This window comes from Miscanthus floridulus, chromosome 5, assembly GCF_019320115.1.
Source record: "Miscanthus floridulus cultivar M001 chromosome 5, ASM1932011v1, whole genome shotgun sequence".
Lineage (NCBI taxonomy): Eukaryota > Viridiplantae > Streptophyta > Magnoliopsida > Poales > Poaceae > Miscanthus > Miscanthus floridulus.
The window spans coordinates 100,028,354-100,048,060 of record NC_089584.1 but is presented as its reverse complement, the minus strand read 5'-3'; the positions used below and the strand labels follow the sequence as shown (position 1 = coordinate 100,048,060).

The 19,707-nt window shown below is 42.8% G+C and overlaps 1 protein-coding gene across 2 annotated transcripts; it reads left to right on the top strand.

Annotated features, from left to right (window-relative positions):
• Positions 1–13,215: 13,215 nt before the first annotated feature.
• LOC136450320 (ABC transporter B family member 11-like) lies at positions 13,216–18,911 on the top strand. 2 transcript variants are annotated; one of them, XR_010758310.1, is made up of 12 exons: positions 13,216–13,629; positions 13,790–13,844; positions 14,220–14,395; positions 14,645–14,866; positions 14,951–15,189; positions 15,374–15,899; positions 15,993–16,266; positions 16,360–16,993; positions 17,074–17,302; positions 17,406–17,672; positions 17,784–18,022; positions 18,213–18,351. XR_010758310.1 is itself a non-coding variant. In XM_066450719.1 (12 exons), the coding sequence occupies exons 1-12, from the start codon at positions 13,237–13,239 to the stop codon at positions 18,855–18,857; spliced, it is 3,924 nt and encodes a 1,307-aa protein (XP_066306816.1). In that variant the 5' UTR covers positions 13,216–13,236; the 3' UTR covers positions 18,858–18,911. The 2 variants fall into 2 exon arrangements, 1 of the variants encoding a protein (XP_066306816.1); XM_066450719.1 differs by having other exon boundaries at positions 17,759–18,022; positions 18,213–18,911.
• The last annotated feature ends 796 nt before the right edge of the window (positions 18,912–19,707 follow it).

The window sequence follows — 19,707 nt, the reverse complement described above, 5'->3', positions numbered from 1 at the left end:
CCTTGATTCCGAAGATGTTATTTTTCTTATCTTAGAACATCTTTCTTATGAAGATGGAACATTATTTCTTGAACCTAGAACATTATCTTCATGAGAAAATATTGTTTAACAAAATATTATTTAATATCTCAAAGTGGGTCTTATTTGAAAGGATTTGTTGTGAGACACGTAATTTATAGTTGGAATTTAATAGGTGGAATAGCCGTTTTGGTCCCTGAACTATTACTCGAGGCTCAGTTTTATCCCGGAGTGTTCAAAATAGTCGTTTTATTACTCAAACTCTATTTTTAGACTCAATTTCATCCCAAGACTATTAAGATGATTGTTTCAGCCCTAAAAAACTTTACATTTTGGGTTCAATTTCATCTATGGACTATCAAAGTGCATTTAAATCTTCAAACTTTTATTGTCAACTCAACTTTGTCCATCGTCCTATGTGAAATGTTGCACTGTTACGACTGGTCAGCTCTAGCACCACCAATGATTGGAGATATAAAATTAATATTCATCCAAAAACTCTTTAGTGGCCTTTAATAATTTCAACCTGTTATTTTTATTGTTACCTTATAAGGGTGTCGTTTATATATATCCGACTAAATGATTTTTGTGGGTACAGTGTAATTCTAAAAAAAATACAGTTGCTTTGAACGCTATTTATTACCTTAAGAATACATGGATATATTGAAACAACGATAAATATATAATTTTTTCCTTGGCTACTTCTAGCGTTAGGCTCAACTAATAACCAACTATGTATTAAATATTTTTTTTGTATCCACATGTTAAAAAATAATTCATATTTAAGAGTATTCATATCTATATTTATATTCGTTTAGAATATGGATATAATGTTGAAAGTGTGCTATCTAATTCCGGTAGCTAGGACTACGTCAGGGGAGTACCTAACGATGACCATCCATCTCAAATTGCGGGTGGTGCTTGACAAAGGACAAAGTTGAGCCAAAAAAAAAGTTTAAGGACTAAAATCCATTTTGATAATTCATGGATGAAATTGTGCCTAAAATATAAAGTTTAAGGATTAAACTGGCCAGTTTGATAATTTAGTGATGTAACTGAGCTCAAAAGAAAAATTTGAGGACTAAAGCGGCCATTTTAAAAGTTTAGGGACAAAATGAGCCTTGTGTGATAGTTGAAGGACCAATTTAATTTAGATGTGTTTAGATAACTATGTTTTTTTTTTGTTTCATGTATGAGACTTACTTTTTCTAACTTATTGATCATGCAGTCACCATTACACCAAGTATTATGGTGTGTTTGGTTTAGGTAATCAACCCATTTTAGATGAGTGATACATCATGAGTCCGATCGATCTATTCTTTAAATTTAGTAGAATCATCTCATTCTCCATGCTAGTATTGATTTTTAGCATGTGAGGAATGACGTGGTAATGGATTAACTTATTTCATTTCATTCGGGTCATCGGTCATGCATGCGCGCACAGAAAGCCAGTCGGATCGGATCGGACCGGACCCAACACGCCCTACAGCGACCTCGGCTATCGCATCACTCCACCTTCGCTACAGTAACTCGATAGTTCTTCGGTCGTTCCCGCGAAGTTTGACACGTTTACGTGACGTACTCACGTGTGAACACCTGTGCGGCCAGGCTTTTCAACTTCCAGTTAGTGCATGCTTGGCATGCAAGGATCATCCCTCCGTCCCTCCAGTAGGAGACAAGTCAAAGAAGAAAGAAAGGCTCCACCAATCCGGCTAATTATAAATTATTCTCTGGTAGTCAAAGGTTGACAAGTATTCTCCGGCTAATTAGTAATTATTCCCTCCGTCTTTACTAATTGTTTTTTTAGAATGTCCTTTTTATTGTTTCCATTCTCATAAAAAATATTACTTATGGTGACATTGTTCAATGATGCTATTATTGTATGATTCTCACTTGCTTCTCTGATCATCATTGTCATCACAAGGGAAAAGAACATTGAAAGCTACTGAAACTGAAATCTTTCTCGTTCCTGCAAACTGCACAATTGTCAAAATCACGAGTTTTTTGTGCAAGTTAAACTGAATGCTCCTGTTAGACATTCAATAACCAATTTCAAGTCAAGAAACTGTAGGAAATGCAGAGCAAAACCACTTAGAGGGTGCCTAGTGTTTACTGTTGCACATTTCTTATTTGTTTATTTCCCTTTTTTGCAGATTCAGAATTGGAGCTTAGGAGGCAAGAAACTTTGAGCTTAATTCAAAGGCCTTTTGTTTTTCTATATTTTTATTATAGTTTATGTAATACTTAAGAAGGCTGATGTAATTATTTCATATAATTATTTGGTTGTAAGCAAGTAAGCACTTTAGTAGTATATTCATCTATGAACTAACACTGTTTAAGTCCAAAGGGTAAAAAGGATAGAGGCTCAGGCACTCTGTAGCTAGTTATCATCAAATGTTAGTCAAGCCATAGCTAGTTATCAACAAATTTCAGTCAAGTCATAGCTAGTTATCATCAAATTTCAGTTAAGTCATAGCTAGTTGAATAACCCTAACCCTAACAGTTGAATCTAATCAGACCGGCCCTAACCCTAACCGTTGAAATAAGCTATACCTTCTTCTTGCAATTGGGTTTTCTCATTGTCGCTGGCCTTTTCACTCTAGCGGTCAAAGAAGTCGTCTTCTTGAGCGACGGCAGTAGTTTCTTTGTTCGCGCCTTTGCCCTGCCCGGTCTGGGTCGGCGTCACCGCTCCTCTGTCTCGCCCGGTAGCAGGGGTCGCTAACGCCACTCCTTTTTTCCTGCCTGGTATCGCCAACACCACTCCTCTGTCCCCGCCCAGCGGTAGGGGTCACCGGCGCCGTAGATCCGTTGCCCCACCCGGCGGCAGTGGTCACCGGCGTCGTAGATCTGTTGCACCGCCCGGTGGAACGGATCCTCGACGCCGCGCCATTTCCCCACCCGGCGGCGGTAGAGGACTCCCCCACGCCCTTTAGGGCGAGATGCATCACCGAAGGCTTCACCTCCTCGTCGGAGTCGATGAGGTAGAGGGTCATGTCTTCTACCGGTATCCAGTCGAGACCACCGCCACCACTGAAGGGGGAGAACTGTCGTTCCTAAAATATTTAGGATTGAGATGGGGCAGGGCCGGATCACTATATATCATGGTGATGGGTTTGCGGGTTCAGTGCATCCGGGATCATCCGAACCTAAAACCAAACCTACCAGTGGCGTTTGGTTTGTTCACTGATCCGTCACGAGGACATTCCAAGCAGCACTTTTGCAAAGCCAACGTCTAGGTGATTCTCAAGACGGGTCTATGCCGAGGAAAACGACGGATGAACTCATGCCAGATCTGACTCTTGACGGACGAGATCGATCTATGAACCAAACACGCTGTAACATTCCAAATACATAAGGTTCGTGACGTCATGTGCGGTCGTGGACGCGCCATGTCTCCTAGTAGCCACAGTCCGAGGCATCCGTATGCTCAACGTTTTCTAGATTTTTGCCTATCGGTTAGGTGATTCAAAGTCCAAAAAACTCAAGTATTCAATTGGCAAACCATACTCCCTCGGTCCCAAATAAGTGACGTTTTTCACTTTTAGATATCTTGTTTGACCATTCGTCTTATTAAAAAATTTAAATAAATATTATCTATTTCATTATGACTTATTTTAACAATAGAGATAGGTTAATAATGATTTATTTATTGATTTTTGCTATTTATGTGTTGACAGATTTTCTTTGTACTAAATCTGTCAGATTGTGCTTCAAGATTTGGCCACATAAAAATCTATCGACAGATAAATAGACACCCTCTTATTTATTTCATATAATTTGCAAAAAAATGAATAAGACATATGATCAAACACGATATCTAAAAATAAAAAACATCATTTATTTTGGGACCGATGAAGTATTTCATTAACTAAGTTAATTTAATATTAGTTGATAAATGCCACTCATTCCCACTTCTGGCTAGCTCGCTAGGCAAGTGCATGCTTGCCTGCTTGGCATGCAAGGAACGCCAACTCCTCCTATGTGACTATGTCCATCCGTCCAGCCAGAGAGAAGTCAAAGAAAGGTTCCACCAATCCGTCCAGTACAGTTGCTTGGAGATGAAGGCGCAATGAAGAACGGATTGGTGATGCCGTGTGGTCGTTGACGCACCATATGTTTCCTAGTAGCCACAGGCCGCAACATCCATGCTCACCCGTTTGCTAGGTTTTTGCCTATGGGTTCGGTGATGCAAATAAAGTCCAAAGAACTCAAGTATTCAATTGTCAAACCATATTTTATTAACTAAGGTCTCGAGATATATATATATATATATATATATATATATATATATATATATATATATATATATATATATACTTACTTCAATCCACATGTATTAATTCCACTTCAATACATGTGGATTGAGATGAATACATGTACATCTAAGCAAGGCATAAGTTGATTTAATATTAGGTGAATACCACTGGTTGCTTTGATAGTCAGCAGAGATGCTTTTACACCTTTGCCCTGTTCATTTGATTTATAAGCCGTATTTTTTCAGCTAACGAACAATATTTTTCTCTCACAACAAATCAGTCAATAGTACTTTTAGCCATGATTTATCAGCCAAGTAAACAGGGCACTTATCAATAATTGACGGTATGATGTGTACTTCACCGGTGAGGCATACGTTGAGTGTCCAACTCTATTTTCTATAAGTATTCGTAGTTGTTTTTTTTAAACGTGCATGTCACATGTTTTATTATTTTTTTAGATTTACACAGTACAATGTAGACGTCTACACACACGCACACTTACCCCTATGAATACACGTACGCAAACCCTATCCCTATGAGCACCTCCGAAGGACTGAGCCGGTAGATTTCGAGATTCATGAAGTCACCATAGACGCCTCGCTGTCGATGGGGACGTCGCCTAACACTGAAAGCATAATGCCGTTAAATCCTAAATAAATCCAAAAAAATACGAGCACCCGTGCCAAGTCAAAGACTTAAACCCGGATAGACAGATTCCACCACAAGTAACCTAACCAACTGAGAGGGATAGTTTTTACAACACCGTGTAAACCCCTGGCAAGATGCTGGTTTCGCATGATTACAGAGAGGACCTATCACTAATTGCAGTAAGGAATTGCAGCGTATTACATTTTTGACAGTTTAACGACCGGGTTAGAGCAGAGGTTCAGGCCGTAGCCCTTGCAATCAGCGTTGACATGGCGTTGAAGCCGGCGGCAATCCATGATTCCCCCTCAGCAATGATCCGCTCTGTGAGCTGATTCGCCGTTTGGGAGGTCCTGTCGAATACCCGATTGTTGCGCTCTCCGACTTGTCTGGCAGTGTAGCAAAAGTCGCAGAAGGTCGAGTCCTCTTGATCCACTCCACTACTCCAGCGGAGTCTGAGCGCGAAACCCAGGATATGGAGATCAGGGAAGCTGTGACCTCCATACTCCTTTGGGGCACAGACAATGCGACAAGCAACCTTGCATCTTCCCCCCGCCGCCGTTTCAGGGTGAGGGCAGGCCAGCGACGTCTAGGGTTAGCGCGAGGAATGGGCACCAGTGTTGCGGGGAGGTGGATGTTGGGCAGGCCAGCGTTGGTGTCGCGTAGGAGCTCGGGTGCGTGGGCGGGCCGGGAGGTGGGCCGGCGGGGGTGGTGTGTTGGCTTTGTGAAATGACCATAATGCCATTGGACGAATAAAATCAATAAAAATAGCTATTTTGGGTAGGCATAAGGAAACGTCAAGAAGCGTTTTCAACCATTGTAAAAGGACTTAATCTTCTATTTAACACTGAAAAAATATGCTACTTTCTTATTTGACACTAGAAATTCCAGTCTTATCTATTTGACACCAATTTTTATATTTCGTGCTTGATTCGACACCATCGTTAGTTTGGCCCCGTTCGCTTCGCTGAAAAAACAAGCAAAGACACTATTTCGGCTGATTTGTTGTGAGAGAAAAAAACTCTTCTGACTAAAAAAACGAGCTGAAAAGTACGGATTATAAGAGAAACGAACAGGGCCTTTAGGACTTTTGCTCCCGTTTAATTTTTATGCTCAAGTCTCAACTGCTAAGTTCCTTTTTGCTGCCTGGTTCATTTTTTTTGAGAGGTTATTATTTTTGGCAGGGACATTATTTCTTCGTAGCTGTTTCATTTCCTAGTTTTTTCATTGCTAAAATGTAAACATAGAGACATGGACATAGAGAGGTACAAAGTGCATATTGAGTAGGGATGGAAAATGAAAATCAATATCCGAATGATTCGGTATCCGCTAAAACTTATAATATGAATATTCGTATTCGTATCTATTTCTAATGCAGATACTAAATTAATGAATCTGAATTCATTTTTAGTATTTGTTTCTATCCAATTTTCAGATTTGTATTCGACAAAAAATGAGATATCTAACATTTATTCGTATCCGCGAAGAACAATGTATAATGAATCTATTTAAAAGTTTTCTCATCATGACTAGTGATTAATTGTTTAATTTTAATATTACTAATAATTGAAACTATTTAATAGTATATATCTATAAATAAATTTTAGTATTAGTTTAATATTAATAATGACACATAAAGATTTGTAAAAAATATTAGAAACATTTGTATCCTAAATAAGTTTATTATGAAAATAAATAGTGATATTTTCTTGTATATATTTGGTCAAAGTTTTAAAATGTTTGACTCCTCGTGATGCGAGAATGGAATTTTACTGTTCGCTACGAAATCACTGTTCAGCACGGCTCATAACCCAAACAAACATGCCCTCGTGGATGGAGCAAGTACTTCGTAGGTGGCAAACCAACAGCAGCGGACACCTCCGTTGGACACCTGTGCATATTCGATTTCATGCATAGTCTCTCGTCACATATGCACCTGTGCTGCCAGGCTAGTGCATGCTTGCCTGCTTGGCATGCAAGGAACGTCAACTGCTCCTGTCCATCCGTCCAGCCAGAGAGAAGTCAAAGAAAGGCGCTCCACCAATCCGTTTCCCGTTCTTGAATTTCTCCTCTCCTCTGGGTAGTCAAGGTTGACAAGTACAACCACCACTTGGTAGTCCTGCAGTACAGCTTCTTGGAGATGAAGGCACAGGAAAACCAATCACCAACAGTCCAAATCCACATGGCCCATGCTCGGCTTACTCCATATTCGGCTTGTTCGGCTTATTTTTTCAGCCGGAACAGTGCTTTTCTCTCACAACAATTCAGCCAGAACAATGTTTTTTAGTCAGTTTCAACCAAGTTTCAGACCAGCGAACGGGGCCTGGTTTCGTGATGCCGTGTGGTCGTTGACAATCATGTCTCACCCATTTGCTAGGATTTTGCCTATGGGTTGGGTGATGCAAAGCCCAAAGAACTCAAATATGGATTTTGCCTATGGGTTGGGTGATGCAAAGCCCAAAGAACTCAAATATTCAATTGACAAACCCTATTTTATTGACTAAGTTCAGAGATGTTTTTACACCTTACTTATCAATAATTGACGGTATGATGTGTACTTCACCAGTGAGACATATGTGGAGTGTCCAACTCTATTTTCTATAAGTATTCATAGATGTGAGTATATGTATAAGTATGTAAGTGTTTATGTTTGTACTTTATTTAAAAAGCATTTATAGCTTCGCAATAAAATAAAAAGCAGTTTGTAGATGATTTGGTGCTAAAGCCTGAAAAAGTAAAAAAAAATGACAGTATTCAGTTGACAATATTCATGACTAATGGATCTCAATTGAATGTAAATTGGTTTCTATTCCTCCCAACTACCACTGTCTTCCTGTTCTTTCACGGGCAACATCCTGTGGTTTCGATCTCCAGATTTCCACCTGCTGCCTATGGCCACACACTAACCATTCTATTTTTGTAAATCCATCCTGGATCTTGTTTATTGGCGGGCTTCCCCATTGGGGATGGTGACGCAATCACATCCCGCCTCCTTTTGCTGGTCTGATAGTTCTAGAGACTTTTTTCTATCCATGGAAACCTCTCAGCCTTATAACAATCAAATCACCAGATCTTAACATTGACACCAATTTGTTTAGGGTAAAGTACATTTTTCAACCTCCAACTCGCATTGAAGTTCGATTTTCAACCTTCAACTATGAAAACGGATGGTAACAGACACCCTCCAACCATCAAAACTGGACAAATTTGGTCATCAACCGGTTTCAAAAGCGGTTTTCTATTTTCTAATAATAATAAAAATCCGGTTTGATCTCTAGAAGTTTGTAATTAATTTATTTTAAATTATAAAAATATGAAACTAGTTCATTTTTTCTTCTAAAAATGGTATATATATATATATGTTGATGTTATATTTAAAATTGTTTAGATCTTACTTGTTTTAAATAAATAAAAAGTGTGACAACGAGCAATAAAAGCAGTAGGAACATAAATAAACCAATTCCAAATACCTATATATAGACCATAAACAAGTAGAGAATTTTAGAAAGAAAAAAAAGTACTAGTTTCATCTAAAATAAATGCCTATGGGGGATAGCAGTGCTACTGTACAGGGCTTGGCGCTCACGGCCCGCCTCCGAGAGTTAGTAGGATTAATTTGACAGAGCTCCTCTTTATGTTCTAATTCTACATAGAAATTAATTTTCTAAGAGAAGTGATTCTGTAATCTCAAGATGAATTTTATTGGGGGGGAAAAGAGATTATGCTCGGGTGATTCTGATCTGAAAGCCTGAAACTGCAGAAGAAAGAAGGAAGCACGATCTAGTTTGCAGGTTTGTGGATCCTGCGTTGCGGAATTGATACTGATGCTTCTCGCAAAACAAACCGTGCCTTGCCTATAGGCTATCATATTTGTTCTTGTTAGTTTCCTCTTTCTCCCTAACTCTCTTCTTAGCGCGTGTTTAGTTGCGTGAAGTTTGGATTTTGGGCTATTGTAGCACTTTCGTTTTTATTTGGTAATTAGTGTTTAATCATGGACTAATTAAGCTCAAAACGTTCGTCTCGTAATTTCCAACCAAACTGTCCAATTAGTTTTTTTTCGTCTACATTTAATGCTCCATGCACGTATCGTAGTAATTCGATGATAGTTACTGTAGCACTTTTTTGGGAGGAAATTTGGATGGGAACTAAACACGCGGTTAAGGTTTGGACTCGATCTACGGAGTGGACTCGATCTACCGAGTGGGAGCGTTTTGGCGTCAAGAGAGTGATCCTACGTGTCTACCTAACCACTTGGAAGTGGGATTGTAAGATATCTCGCACTCAAAGTTCATTTCCGCACTTGTAGCGAATTTCACGTAGGTGCCGGAACTCCCGGCTATTTGCGTCGGAACTTCCGGCTATTGGAAGTTCCAGCCCAAACTGTCAGGACTTTTGACTGTTACTGACATTTGACTTTGAGATTGTGTAGAAATTTTTAGATACGTCTATTCACCCTTTCTCTAGACATTATTTAGATCCTTTCACTAGCGCATGCTTGGCATGCAATAAACGTCAAATTGCTTTGCTCCTGTCCATCCGTCCGTGTCCACCAAAGGGAACAGAGAAGTCAAAGAAAGGCTCCACCAACCCGTCCCCCGTTCTTGGATTTCTCCTCTCGGGGGTAGCCAAAGGTTGACAAGTACTACCAGTCTACCGCTTGGTACTACAGGACAGCTTCTTGGAGATGAAGGCACAGTGAAAACCAATCACCAACAGTCCAAACCCACTTGATTCGTGATGTCGTGTGATGTCGTTGACGCACCCACTACTACACAAACGAATATGCGCAGCGCTGCACTTTTGCACTCCATGGCGGGCACCTATTTTTGCCCGCTGCGGTAAATCCCACGATTTACCGCGGCGGGCATTTTTTATTTACCGCAGCGGGCACTTTTGCCCGCCACGGTAAATCGATTTACCGTGGCGGGCATCTTAATATGTCCGCCACGGTAAATACCCTATTTACCGTGGCGGACATCGTAAGGTGTCCGCCACGGTAAATCGATTTACCGTGGCGGACATATTAAGATGTCCGCCATGGTAAATACCCTATTTACCGTGGCGGACATCGTAAGGTGTCCGCCATGGTAAATCAATTTACCATGGCGGACAACGTTAAAAGCCCGCCACGGAAAAGGATGGCCCGATATTCGTCTACACGTATATATAGGTATACTTAGGCGCAGTCGGCCTCTCTTCCTCCCCACACTCTTCCTCCCCACGCGCTCCAGGTCAGGCCGCCCCGACGGCCTCTCTTCCTCCCCACTCTCTGCCTCTGACGCAAAGGCCAGCACCAGCGTGGCGGCCGGCCCTGCCCCCGGCGCGACGGCCCCCACCGGCGTGCCGTCCCCGCCTGCCCTGCTCCCTCCGACGCGGCCGCACCGGTGAGCTCTCCACGAAGGCTGACGGCGAGCTGCACCTCCACGAGCGGCCACGGGATGCCCCCTCCCCTCAAGCCGGTGAGCTGCTTCTAGAGGAGGCGCGACCTGCATCTCCCGGCGGCAAGGACCGCCACAGCAAGGTGGCGGCGGCGTCTACCACGACGTCCCCGACAGATCTGACCTCACCACGGCGGCGGCCTTCCTCCCTCCCTCTCCATGGCGTGGATCGACACGGCGCGGATCCACGACGGCGGCCTTCCCCCTCCCTCCTCGCGGCGGCGGCTAGGGCATCCACGACGACATCGGTGACTGGGGCCAGATCCACGACGGCTGGGGCCAGATCCATGGCGGCGGCACCTGCTCCGGCGGGGATCCACGGCGGCGCGGCGCGTGGAGGTAGGTACAACACTTCTCTCCCTCTATCTCGGCGCGTGGGCATCCAGTCGTGCCGGTAGTGGGCCACGTACGGCTCACAGGCGGCTTGAGCATCGATGCTCACCGTTTTGTTTTGATTTTTTTAGTTACCCGCGGGGTCAATGGCCGTGCGTGAATCATTAACCGCCAAGTACAATCCAGCGGGGTTGTGCAGAGAAAAAATATTGTTCCGCTGAAAAAACATGTTCATGTGAACAGTGCCAAGTGGAGTGAGCTGGCAAGCCCCAGCCCAGGCACCACAGGCGAACGGACATCAATGTTCACCGGACATTAAATAAGTTCGCCTATAGACCGGGGTGATGGAATCCCAAAGAACTCAAGTATTCAATTGGTTAGAGCTGTGACTAGCGCGCCCGGACATCGAACGCGGCGTTCATCCGGACGCTGCTCCTGCGCCCGCATTCGACGCACGCTCAGACCTGAGCCTGACGCACGCCCCGCGCCCATCCCCGCTTCGGAGGCAGCGTCCGTCTGTCCGGAGCTTCCCGCGCCTACGACCGACGCACGCAGCATGGAGGCCCGCGTCCCATCCCGCCAGATGCACCGCACCTGCACCCATCTCGCTCCATATCCCGGCTGATCCGCCGTGACATCTTGTCCCCGTTGCTCTCGTGTCCGCGGCCTCCATCTTCTCCACACCAGGGAGCAGCGGCGGCTAGACCACCGAGCGCTTAGACTTCCTCCACACCTACGATCTACTTTTGCAACACTCAAGTAAAGCCACTGCAACACACGTCTTAAACCGATGGATAGGGATGAAAACGGTACGGATATTTTCCGACCGTATTCGAAACCGAATCTGTTTAGAGGGGTTGAGATTTGTCCGTATCCGAGTCCAGATATCCAACATCCGATACTGTATCCGTATCCAAATACTCAAATCGCATATTTATGATGTCGATATCCAATCGTATCCTATCCGACATAGTTGACACTATCCATATTCGAATCCGAATCCGGACAGAAATATAAAAACAAATGTAATGTCGGTGATATCCGTCCGTATCTGATCCGTTTTCATCCCTACCGATGGAACATTCGGAACATACACTTACCACATAGTCATTTGTAACATATGCAACATCCAGATGAAACACTTACAACAGATGTCTGAAAACATATACCATAGCAACATATGCAACATCCAGGTCTACTTTTGCAACATCCAGATGAAACACTTGCAACATAAATCTAAAAACATCTGAAACATTTGAAACATATGTTTGAAACATGCGTGTAGCAACATATGCAACATCCAGATGAAACACTTGAAACATATGTCTGAAACAATTGAAACACTTAAAACATAGGCTTACAACATGTCTGAAAACATCTAAAACACTTGAAACGCAGTATCGCCGAGGGTCACGGCTTACCTAGTGGGGAACTATGGTGGCGCAGGCCTCTCTCTCCTGCCGATGGCGTGAGGTGGATGGGGGCGCAGGTGCAGGCACAGGCCTCCACCACCTCCCCTTCCGCGACGGGCGAGGTGGATGAGGGCGCGGGCGGGAGCAAGCAATGACGTGGGGCGCACGGCCCAGCAGCGTGGGCGACGTGGGAGGGGTGCTTGGAGCGGTTCGTCCGAATGGGACAGACACCCATGACGTATCATTATCGAAATAAGTTTGACTTAGGATGAAACTAATAAAGTAAACTAAAATTTTAAGCAAATGATGATAGGCCAATTTGTTGTAGTTGGGATCCTAGCGGACAATTTGATAGAACTTCTCTTGTTTCTGGTAATTTCCTGAGAAGTGATTTTGTAACTTATAAAGTGATTCTCTATTATTCTCCAAGATGAACTTTATTGAAAGAAAGAATATGCACGGGTGGGGTTATCAGCTCTTAATCCATTATTTAATTTCACATAATCAGCCTACATGGCTACATTCAGTTCTCTTCTATATACCAAAAAAAAAATTTGTTCAGCGTAAGTCATGTAAAGTCAGAATGGGAATTGCGATGTGGTTGTAACAGGAATTAGCTTGTATACCACAAGTCCAAAAGTCACGCAGGCCGGTAGATCGGTAAACCCCGACGGCCGGGCCGACATGCAACGCTGCACCTTCTCGGAAAGATGCGGATGATCGCATAACTTCACCGTACGTCCGTACCTAATATGTTCCCCAGTGAACTCTCTCCAAATAACGTTTCTACCACCGTGTCTTCGTCTAAGCTGACTCTGACTGTGTATACAAACAAAGAAAGTATCATGTGAGTTCATGACAAAAAGGAAGCAACAAGTTATTACCACACGTCAGCCGAAACCTCAGAAGAAAGAAGCACTATTCTAGTTTGCAGCTTGCGCCTGTGTTGTGGAATTGATACTGATGCTTCTCGCAAACAAACCGCACCTTGCCTATGCCTGTTGCCTGACCTGTATGACCGGTCTGTGTTTTTCCTCCGTCGCTATCTATCCGTGATCGATGATCGTTCCGGGTCGCTTCCGGGCCCTCATCACCGGCGACAAATCGAGCGCCTGCACCCTCGCACCAAAACTAATGCGCATATATAGCGCCCCCCACTACGCCGTGGCTGGACCGCTGGAGAGCACTGAACCTGTTCAGTATTTGTGTACTCCACAAGCGCGCGCACAGAGATTTCAGCACGCGCGCACCAGCAAGCTGAGCTTCATGGACGCGACGGCTAGCAGAGCCGGTGATCAGAATGGCAGAGACGGGGAGGAGAAGAAGGATGCGGCCCAGGTGAAGAAGGTGTCGCTGCTCGGCATGTTCAGGTACGCGGACCGCCTGGACGTGCTGCTGATGGTGGTGGGCACGGTGGCGGCCGTGGGCAACGGCGTGGCGGAGCCACTCGTGACCCTCCTATTCGGCAAAGTCATCGACTCCTTCGGCGACAGCACCACGCAGAGCATCCTCCGCAGCGTCAGCAAGGTGAGTGCACCTCTGCGACTCTGTTCTGCACCGGGGAGTCACGCTCACACGTCAGCCTGAACCGCCGAAATCCTTTTTTTTGGGAAGACCACTGATGAACACTCGTTATTTTGAAAAGGCCATTGACGATCAACCAAATCTAACACTAATTTTTCTTCAGGTTGTTCTGGATTTCGTATATTTGGGCATTGGAGCAGCTGTTGTTTCATTCCTTCGTAAGTGGAGTTTTTACTCTGTTTTCGGATTCACTCAAAGCTTTGTCACTGAAACTACAAATGTGGGGAAATGAATGCTGCATGGAAAGAGTAGTCATATGAACAATAGAACAGTAAGAATTATTCATATGAAATACTCCCTCCATTCCAAATTGCAAGATATTTTGGCTTTCTAGATACAGTACATGTTTTTTCTTATGCACCTAGATACGCACTGTATCTAGATACATAGTTAAAACAATGGATCTAGAGAAACCAAAACATCTTCTGAACGGAGGGAGTATATAACATTTGTAAATGAAACTTAACTTTACAACATTCAAATATATTCATGCTTAATGTTGAATTAAAAGGCTCAATTTTCGCTTGTCCCAGAGGTGTCATGTTGGACAATGGCAGGACAAAGGCAGTCAGCTCGAATCCGTTCCTTATACCTTAATGCAGTCCTGAGACAAGACATTGCATTCTTCGATACAGAGTTGACAACAGGCCAAGCAGTTTCTAGGATGTCCAGCGATACCCTTGTGATCCAGGATGCCCTTGGAGAGAAGGTATTACATGACATCTATTTCCCCATCACATATTGCAAACAAAAATGCCCAGATCTGCAAAAGCATGAGATGCAGCAGCCAATTTTATTATGTATGTTACAATTTTATCAAAAATGGACGAAGGACATTAGTTTTTGTTGTGTTAGCTAACAGTCTATTTTCATACTCTGCATCAAGTCTCACAAAAAAAAGTCTCACCTTGTGCTACCGATGCTTCTATTCATGAATAAATTAACTCATCATTTACAGGCAGGAAAGCTTGTACAACTCTCTTCTGCCTTTTTTGGTGGTTTTGTAATAGCATTCACAAGAGGCTGGCTCCTCACCCTTGTCATGCTAACATCACTACCACTAATTGCTATCGCCGGTGCAGTTTCTGCTCAGTTTCTAACAAAGGTTTCCAGCAAGAAACTGACATCCTACGGAGATGCTGGGGACTTAGTTGAACAGACCATCGGGGCTATACGAACAGTGAGTCCAAATTATTCCAACTACTTCAAAGTATATCAGTTACTTTCCAAGAAATTAAGTTAGTAAGTTGTCTTGTTTTAATAGGTAGTTTCCTTCAACGGAGAGAACAAAGCCATTGCAATGTACAAAAAATTCATAAAGAAAGCATACAGGACTGATATTTTGGAAGGCCTTATCAATGGTTTTGGCATGGGATCTGTCTTCTGCATCTTGTTCTCTAGCTATGGCCTAGCTTTTTGGTACGGTGGAAAGCTAATTATTGACAAAGGCTACACTGGTGGGAAAATTATCACAGTTTTGTTCGCAGTGTTAACCGGCGCAACGTGAGTGTCTGAAACCCTAACATAACGAACACAAACAACTAGATCTGTACTTAATTCTTCACGCAAATTCTACTTTCATGATATCCTCAAGAATGCACACATACCGAGATACATTTAATTTAAGTTGATCATTGTATATTGTATAATAAGCCATGAACATTCCACAATTAAATTCTTGCAACAGTTCTTTAGGTAATGCAACACCCTCTGTTTCTGCAATTGCGGAGGGTCAATCTGCAGCATACAGATTGTTTGAAACAATTGAGAGGAAGCCAGTGATAGATTCAGGTGATACCAGTGGTGTGGTTTTAGAAGATATGAAGGGTGATGTTGAACTAAAAGATGTTCACTTTCGCTACCCTGCAAGACCTGATCAATTGATATTAGATGGATTGTCATTGCAAGTAGCCAGTGGGACCACAATGGCCATAGTTGGAGAGAGTGGAAGTGGCAAGTCAACTGTCATCAGCCTAGTTGAACGATTCTACGATCCACAGGCTGGTGAAGTTTTGATAGACGGCATTAATATCAAGAATCTAAGGCTTAGTTGGATAAGAGAAAAGATCGGTCTCGTCAGTCAAGAACCATTGCTCTTCATGACCTCCATTAAAGATAACATAATGTATGGTAAAGAAGACGCGACACTTGAAGAGATCAAGAGAGCAGCTGAGCTTGCAAATGCAGCAAATTTCGTTGATAAGTTACCAAATGTACGGGAGATTTTTTTATGAATATTTTCAATAATTTCTTGACACTTTAAGTTATGGTAATAAGCAGCTAACGATGTTTTCATGGCATACCAGGGCTACGATACATTGGTTGGGCAACGTGGTGCACAGCTTTCTGGAGGACAAAAGCAAAGGATTGCAATTGCAAGAGCCATCCTTAAAGATCCAAAAATACTATTGCTTGATGAAGCAACAAGTGCACTGGACATGGAATCTGAGCGGATAGTTCAAGAGGCACTGAATAGGATAATGGTGGAAAGAACCACACTCGTTGTTGCTCATCGTCTGAGCACCGTAAGGAATGTTGACTGCATAACTGTCGTTCGACATGGGAAAATAGTTGAACAAGGTTTGGTTCTTGTAATTACTATTTTTCTTTCTGAACGTCTCCTTTCTCAATTTCAGATAATTCATTTGTCTCACAAACATATTATATCTTCAGGTCCTCATGACGCACTGGTGAAGGATCCTAATGGGGCTTACTCCCAGCTTATAAGGTTACAAGAGACTCATGCCGATGGAAGGAATAAAATAGCAGACTCTGGGGTGTCAGATTCTAGATCAAAAAGCACCAGTTTGTCACTTAGACGGTCAATCAATAAAGATTCTTTTGGTAATAGCTACAGATATTCCTTCAAGAACCCCATAGGATTGTCAGTTGAGTTGCATGAAGATCAGATCACAGGTGAACAGAAAACAGAAGAGCTCTCTGATGTTGTGGTGCTTAAGAAAGCACCAATTGGGCGTCTTTTTAAGCTTAATGTGCCAGAAGTGCCAATTCTTCTGTTAGGCTCTATAGCAGCAACAGTGCATGGAGTTATTTTCCCATTATTCGGTATATTAATGTCTGGTGTTATAAAATCGTTCTATGAACCACCAGATAAGCTCAGAAAGGATACTAGCTTTTGGGCATTGATATCTGTCGTTCTGGGAGTTGCAAGTTTGATTTCAATTCCAGCAGAATATTTTTTGTTCGCGGTTGCTGGAGGAAAGCTTATAGAGCGTATTCGTACTTTGTCATTTCAAAGCATTGTGCACCAAGAAGTTGCTTGGTTTGATAATGCCTCAAATTCCAGGTATTTTAACATTTGATTTTTATTCTTATCTTTTCTAAAGCAATATAGTCTACACCAATACTAATGTTTATCAATTGCAGTGGGGCACTTGGTACAAGGCTCTCAGTTGATGCATTAAATGTCCGGCGCTTAGCAGGAGATAACTTGGCCCTTATAGTGCAGTCTATAGCTTCATTAACAACTGGATTTGTCATAGCTTTTGCGGCAGACTGGAGGCTTGCACTGATCATCACATGTGTGATTCCTTTGGTGGGTGCACAGGGTTATGCTCAAGTGAAGTTCTTGAAGGGGTTTAGTGAAGATGCTAAGGTGATGAATGACAACTGTAGAAATAATTTTCTGTTTTATCGAGTATTATATTTCCTAATGATACTTGAGTTGCCTATCATGACAATGTGATCTTATTATGCAGGAGATGTATGAAGATGCAAGTCAAGTTGCAACAGATGCTGTCGGTAGTATCAGAACTGTAGCATCTTTCTGTGCCGAGAAAAGAGTAGTCACAACATACAATGAGAAATGTGAAGCTCTTAGGAAACAGGGAATTCGAAGTGGAATTGTTGGAGGACTTGGCTATGGCTTCTCGTTCTTAATTTTGTATTTCACGTATGGCCTTTGTTTCTATGTTGGTGCACAATTTGTACGTCAAGGAAAAACTACATTCCCAGATGTTTTTAGGGTAAAAATTCTACTAATTTCAAGTCACCATTTGGTGCAAAAAATATTGCTATTATAAATTATTCACACACTGATGATGTTTTCCAGGTTTTCTTTGCCTTGGTTTTGGCAGCTGTTGGGGTTTCACAGGCGAGTGCACTGGCCTCAGATGCAACCAAGGCAAGGGATTCAGCTATTTCCATTTTCAGTATTCTGGATAGGAAGTCAAAAACTGACTCAAGCAGTGACGATGGGATGACACTGGAGAATGTCACTGGCAACATCAATTTCAACAATGTCAGTTTCAAATACCCTTCACGCCCTGATGTCCAGATATTCAGTGACTTTACCTTGCAGATTTCTTCCGGAAAGGTATAGTTGAACTTGCAACCACTCATAGTCCCCTGTTCATTTCCTTGAAGTAGTATTGCCCCAAATAATTGGATGCAATCTATCTAGTTCTAGTGACGTAATATATGCAACTTTCAGGTTCTTTATTTCACACCTAGCGTTACCCCAGCACTGGAACAGTTGTAATGCAATATTTTCCTTCCTTTTGCAGACAGTGGCACTTGTTGGAGAGAGCGGTAGTGGCAAGTCCACAATAATTGCTTTACTGGAGCGTTTCTATGATCCTGATTCCGGTAGAATTACACTAGATGGCGTTGAAATTAAGAGCTTAAAAGTAAGCTGGCTAAGGGATCAAATGGGGCTAGTAGGCCAGGAGCCACTGCTGTTCAATGACACAATTCATGCCAACATAACATATGGGAAACATGGTGATGTAACAGAGGAAGAGGTCATGGCTGCAGCCAAGGCAGCCAATGCCCATGAGTTCATATCAAGCCTGCCTGAAGGATATGACACTGTGGTAGGCGAGAAAGGAATTCAGCTGTCTGGTGGCCAGAAACAACGGGTAGCTATTGCAAGGGCCATAATCAAGGATCCAAAGATACTACTCCTTGATGAGGCAACCAGTGCCCTCGATGCTGAATCAGAGCGCATTGTTCAAGACGCATTGGACCGAGTCATGGTCAGCCGCACCACCATTGTGGTAGCACACCGCCTCTCCACGATCAAAGGGGCTGACATGATTGCTGTCCTCAAGGAAGGCAAGATTGTAGAGAAAGGAAGACATGAAGCCCTGATGCGCATCAACGGTGGAGCCTATGCTTCCCTAGTAGAGCTCCGCTCGAAATCTGAATAGAATGATGTATCTTTATATCGTTTGTGCATTTATCCAAGTACTATTTGGTCAGAATTCAATTGTTCTTAATTTTAGAAGTCAAAACTAAAATTATGTGGTAAGTGAAGGGACCATATTCAAATGCGTCACTAAGTGAATAATAAACCATATAAAAATATAAAAACAAGCCTCAACAGTATATATTCTCTATTGAACTCAAATGCAAAAGCGCATTGCTAATGAGTAGTGGCGGATCCAGGATAAATGTCTAGGGGGGCCTCAAGTTCAAACCATGGTGAAAACATGAAGCTGTGCTTTCGATAATACGAAAGTCAGTATCTGTGCCCCTAAAGTTAAACATGGTTTTCAACTGTAGTAACAAACAGCAATATGTATATATGCAACGAACAACTATATATGACATGGTCCAAATTTCATTTTCATTCCATATTTTCAGTGGAAAAAATATAAGACTCTAAAGCAATCAAGACTACTCAAATTAGTAATTAACTAGATAGAAAAAGGATGCATATATAGTGTAGACATTTTTCAAATCCAAGGAGAGGATGCAACTACTCGCTTCGCCGGAGACGCATTTCGTCGAATACATGATGTTAGAACTGTTGTATCACTGGGACCATAAATCTAGCCGGGTACAGTGGTTCTATACGGGATAAAGAACGTAGTACATCCTAATGCATGTAGAACTAGAGAGACAGGGATGGCAGGGAGAGGGTGCTGAACCTGACACCGCAGAGAGGGAAGGTTCAGCGGACGCCATCAGGTTCGTTGGTGATGTCTGCGCACGGGCAGCGACGGGCAGTGAAGAGGGCGGTGAAGACGTCGACGTCGATGGAGCGGGCGGCGCTGC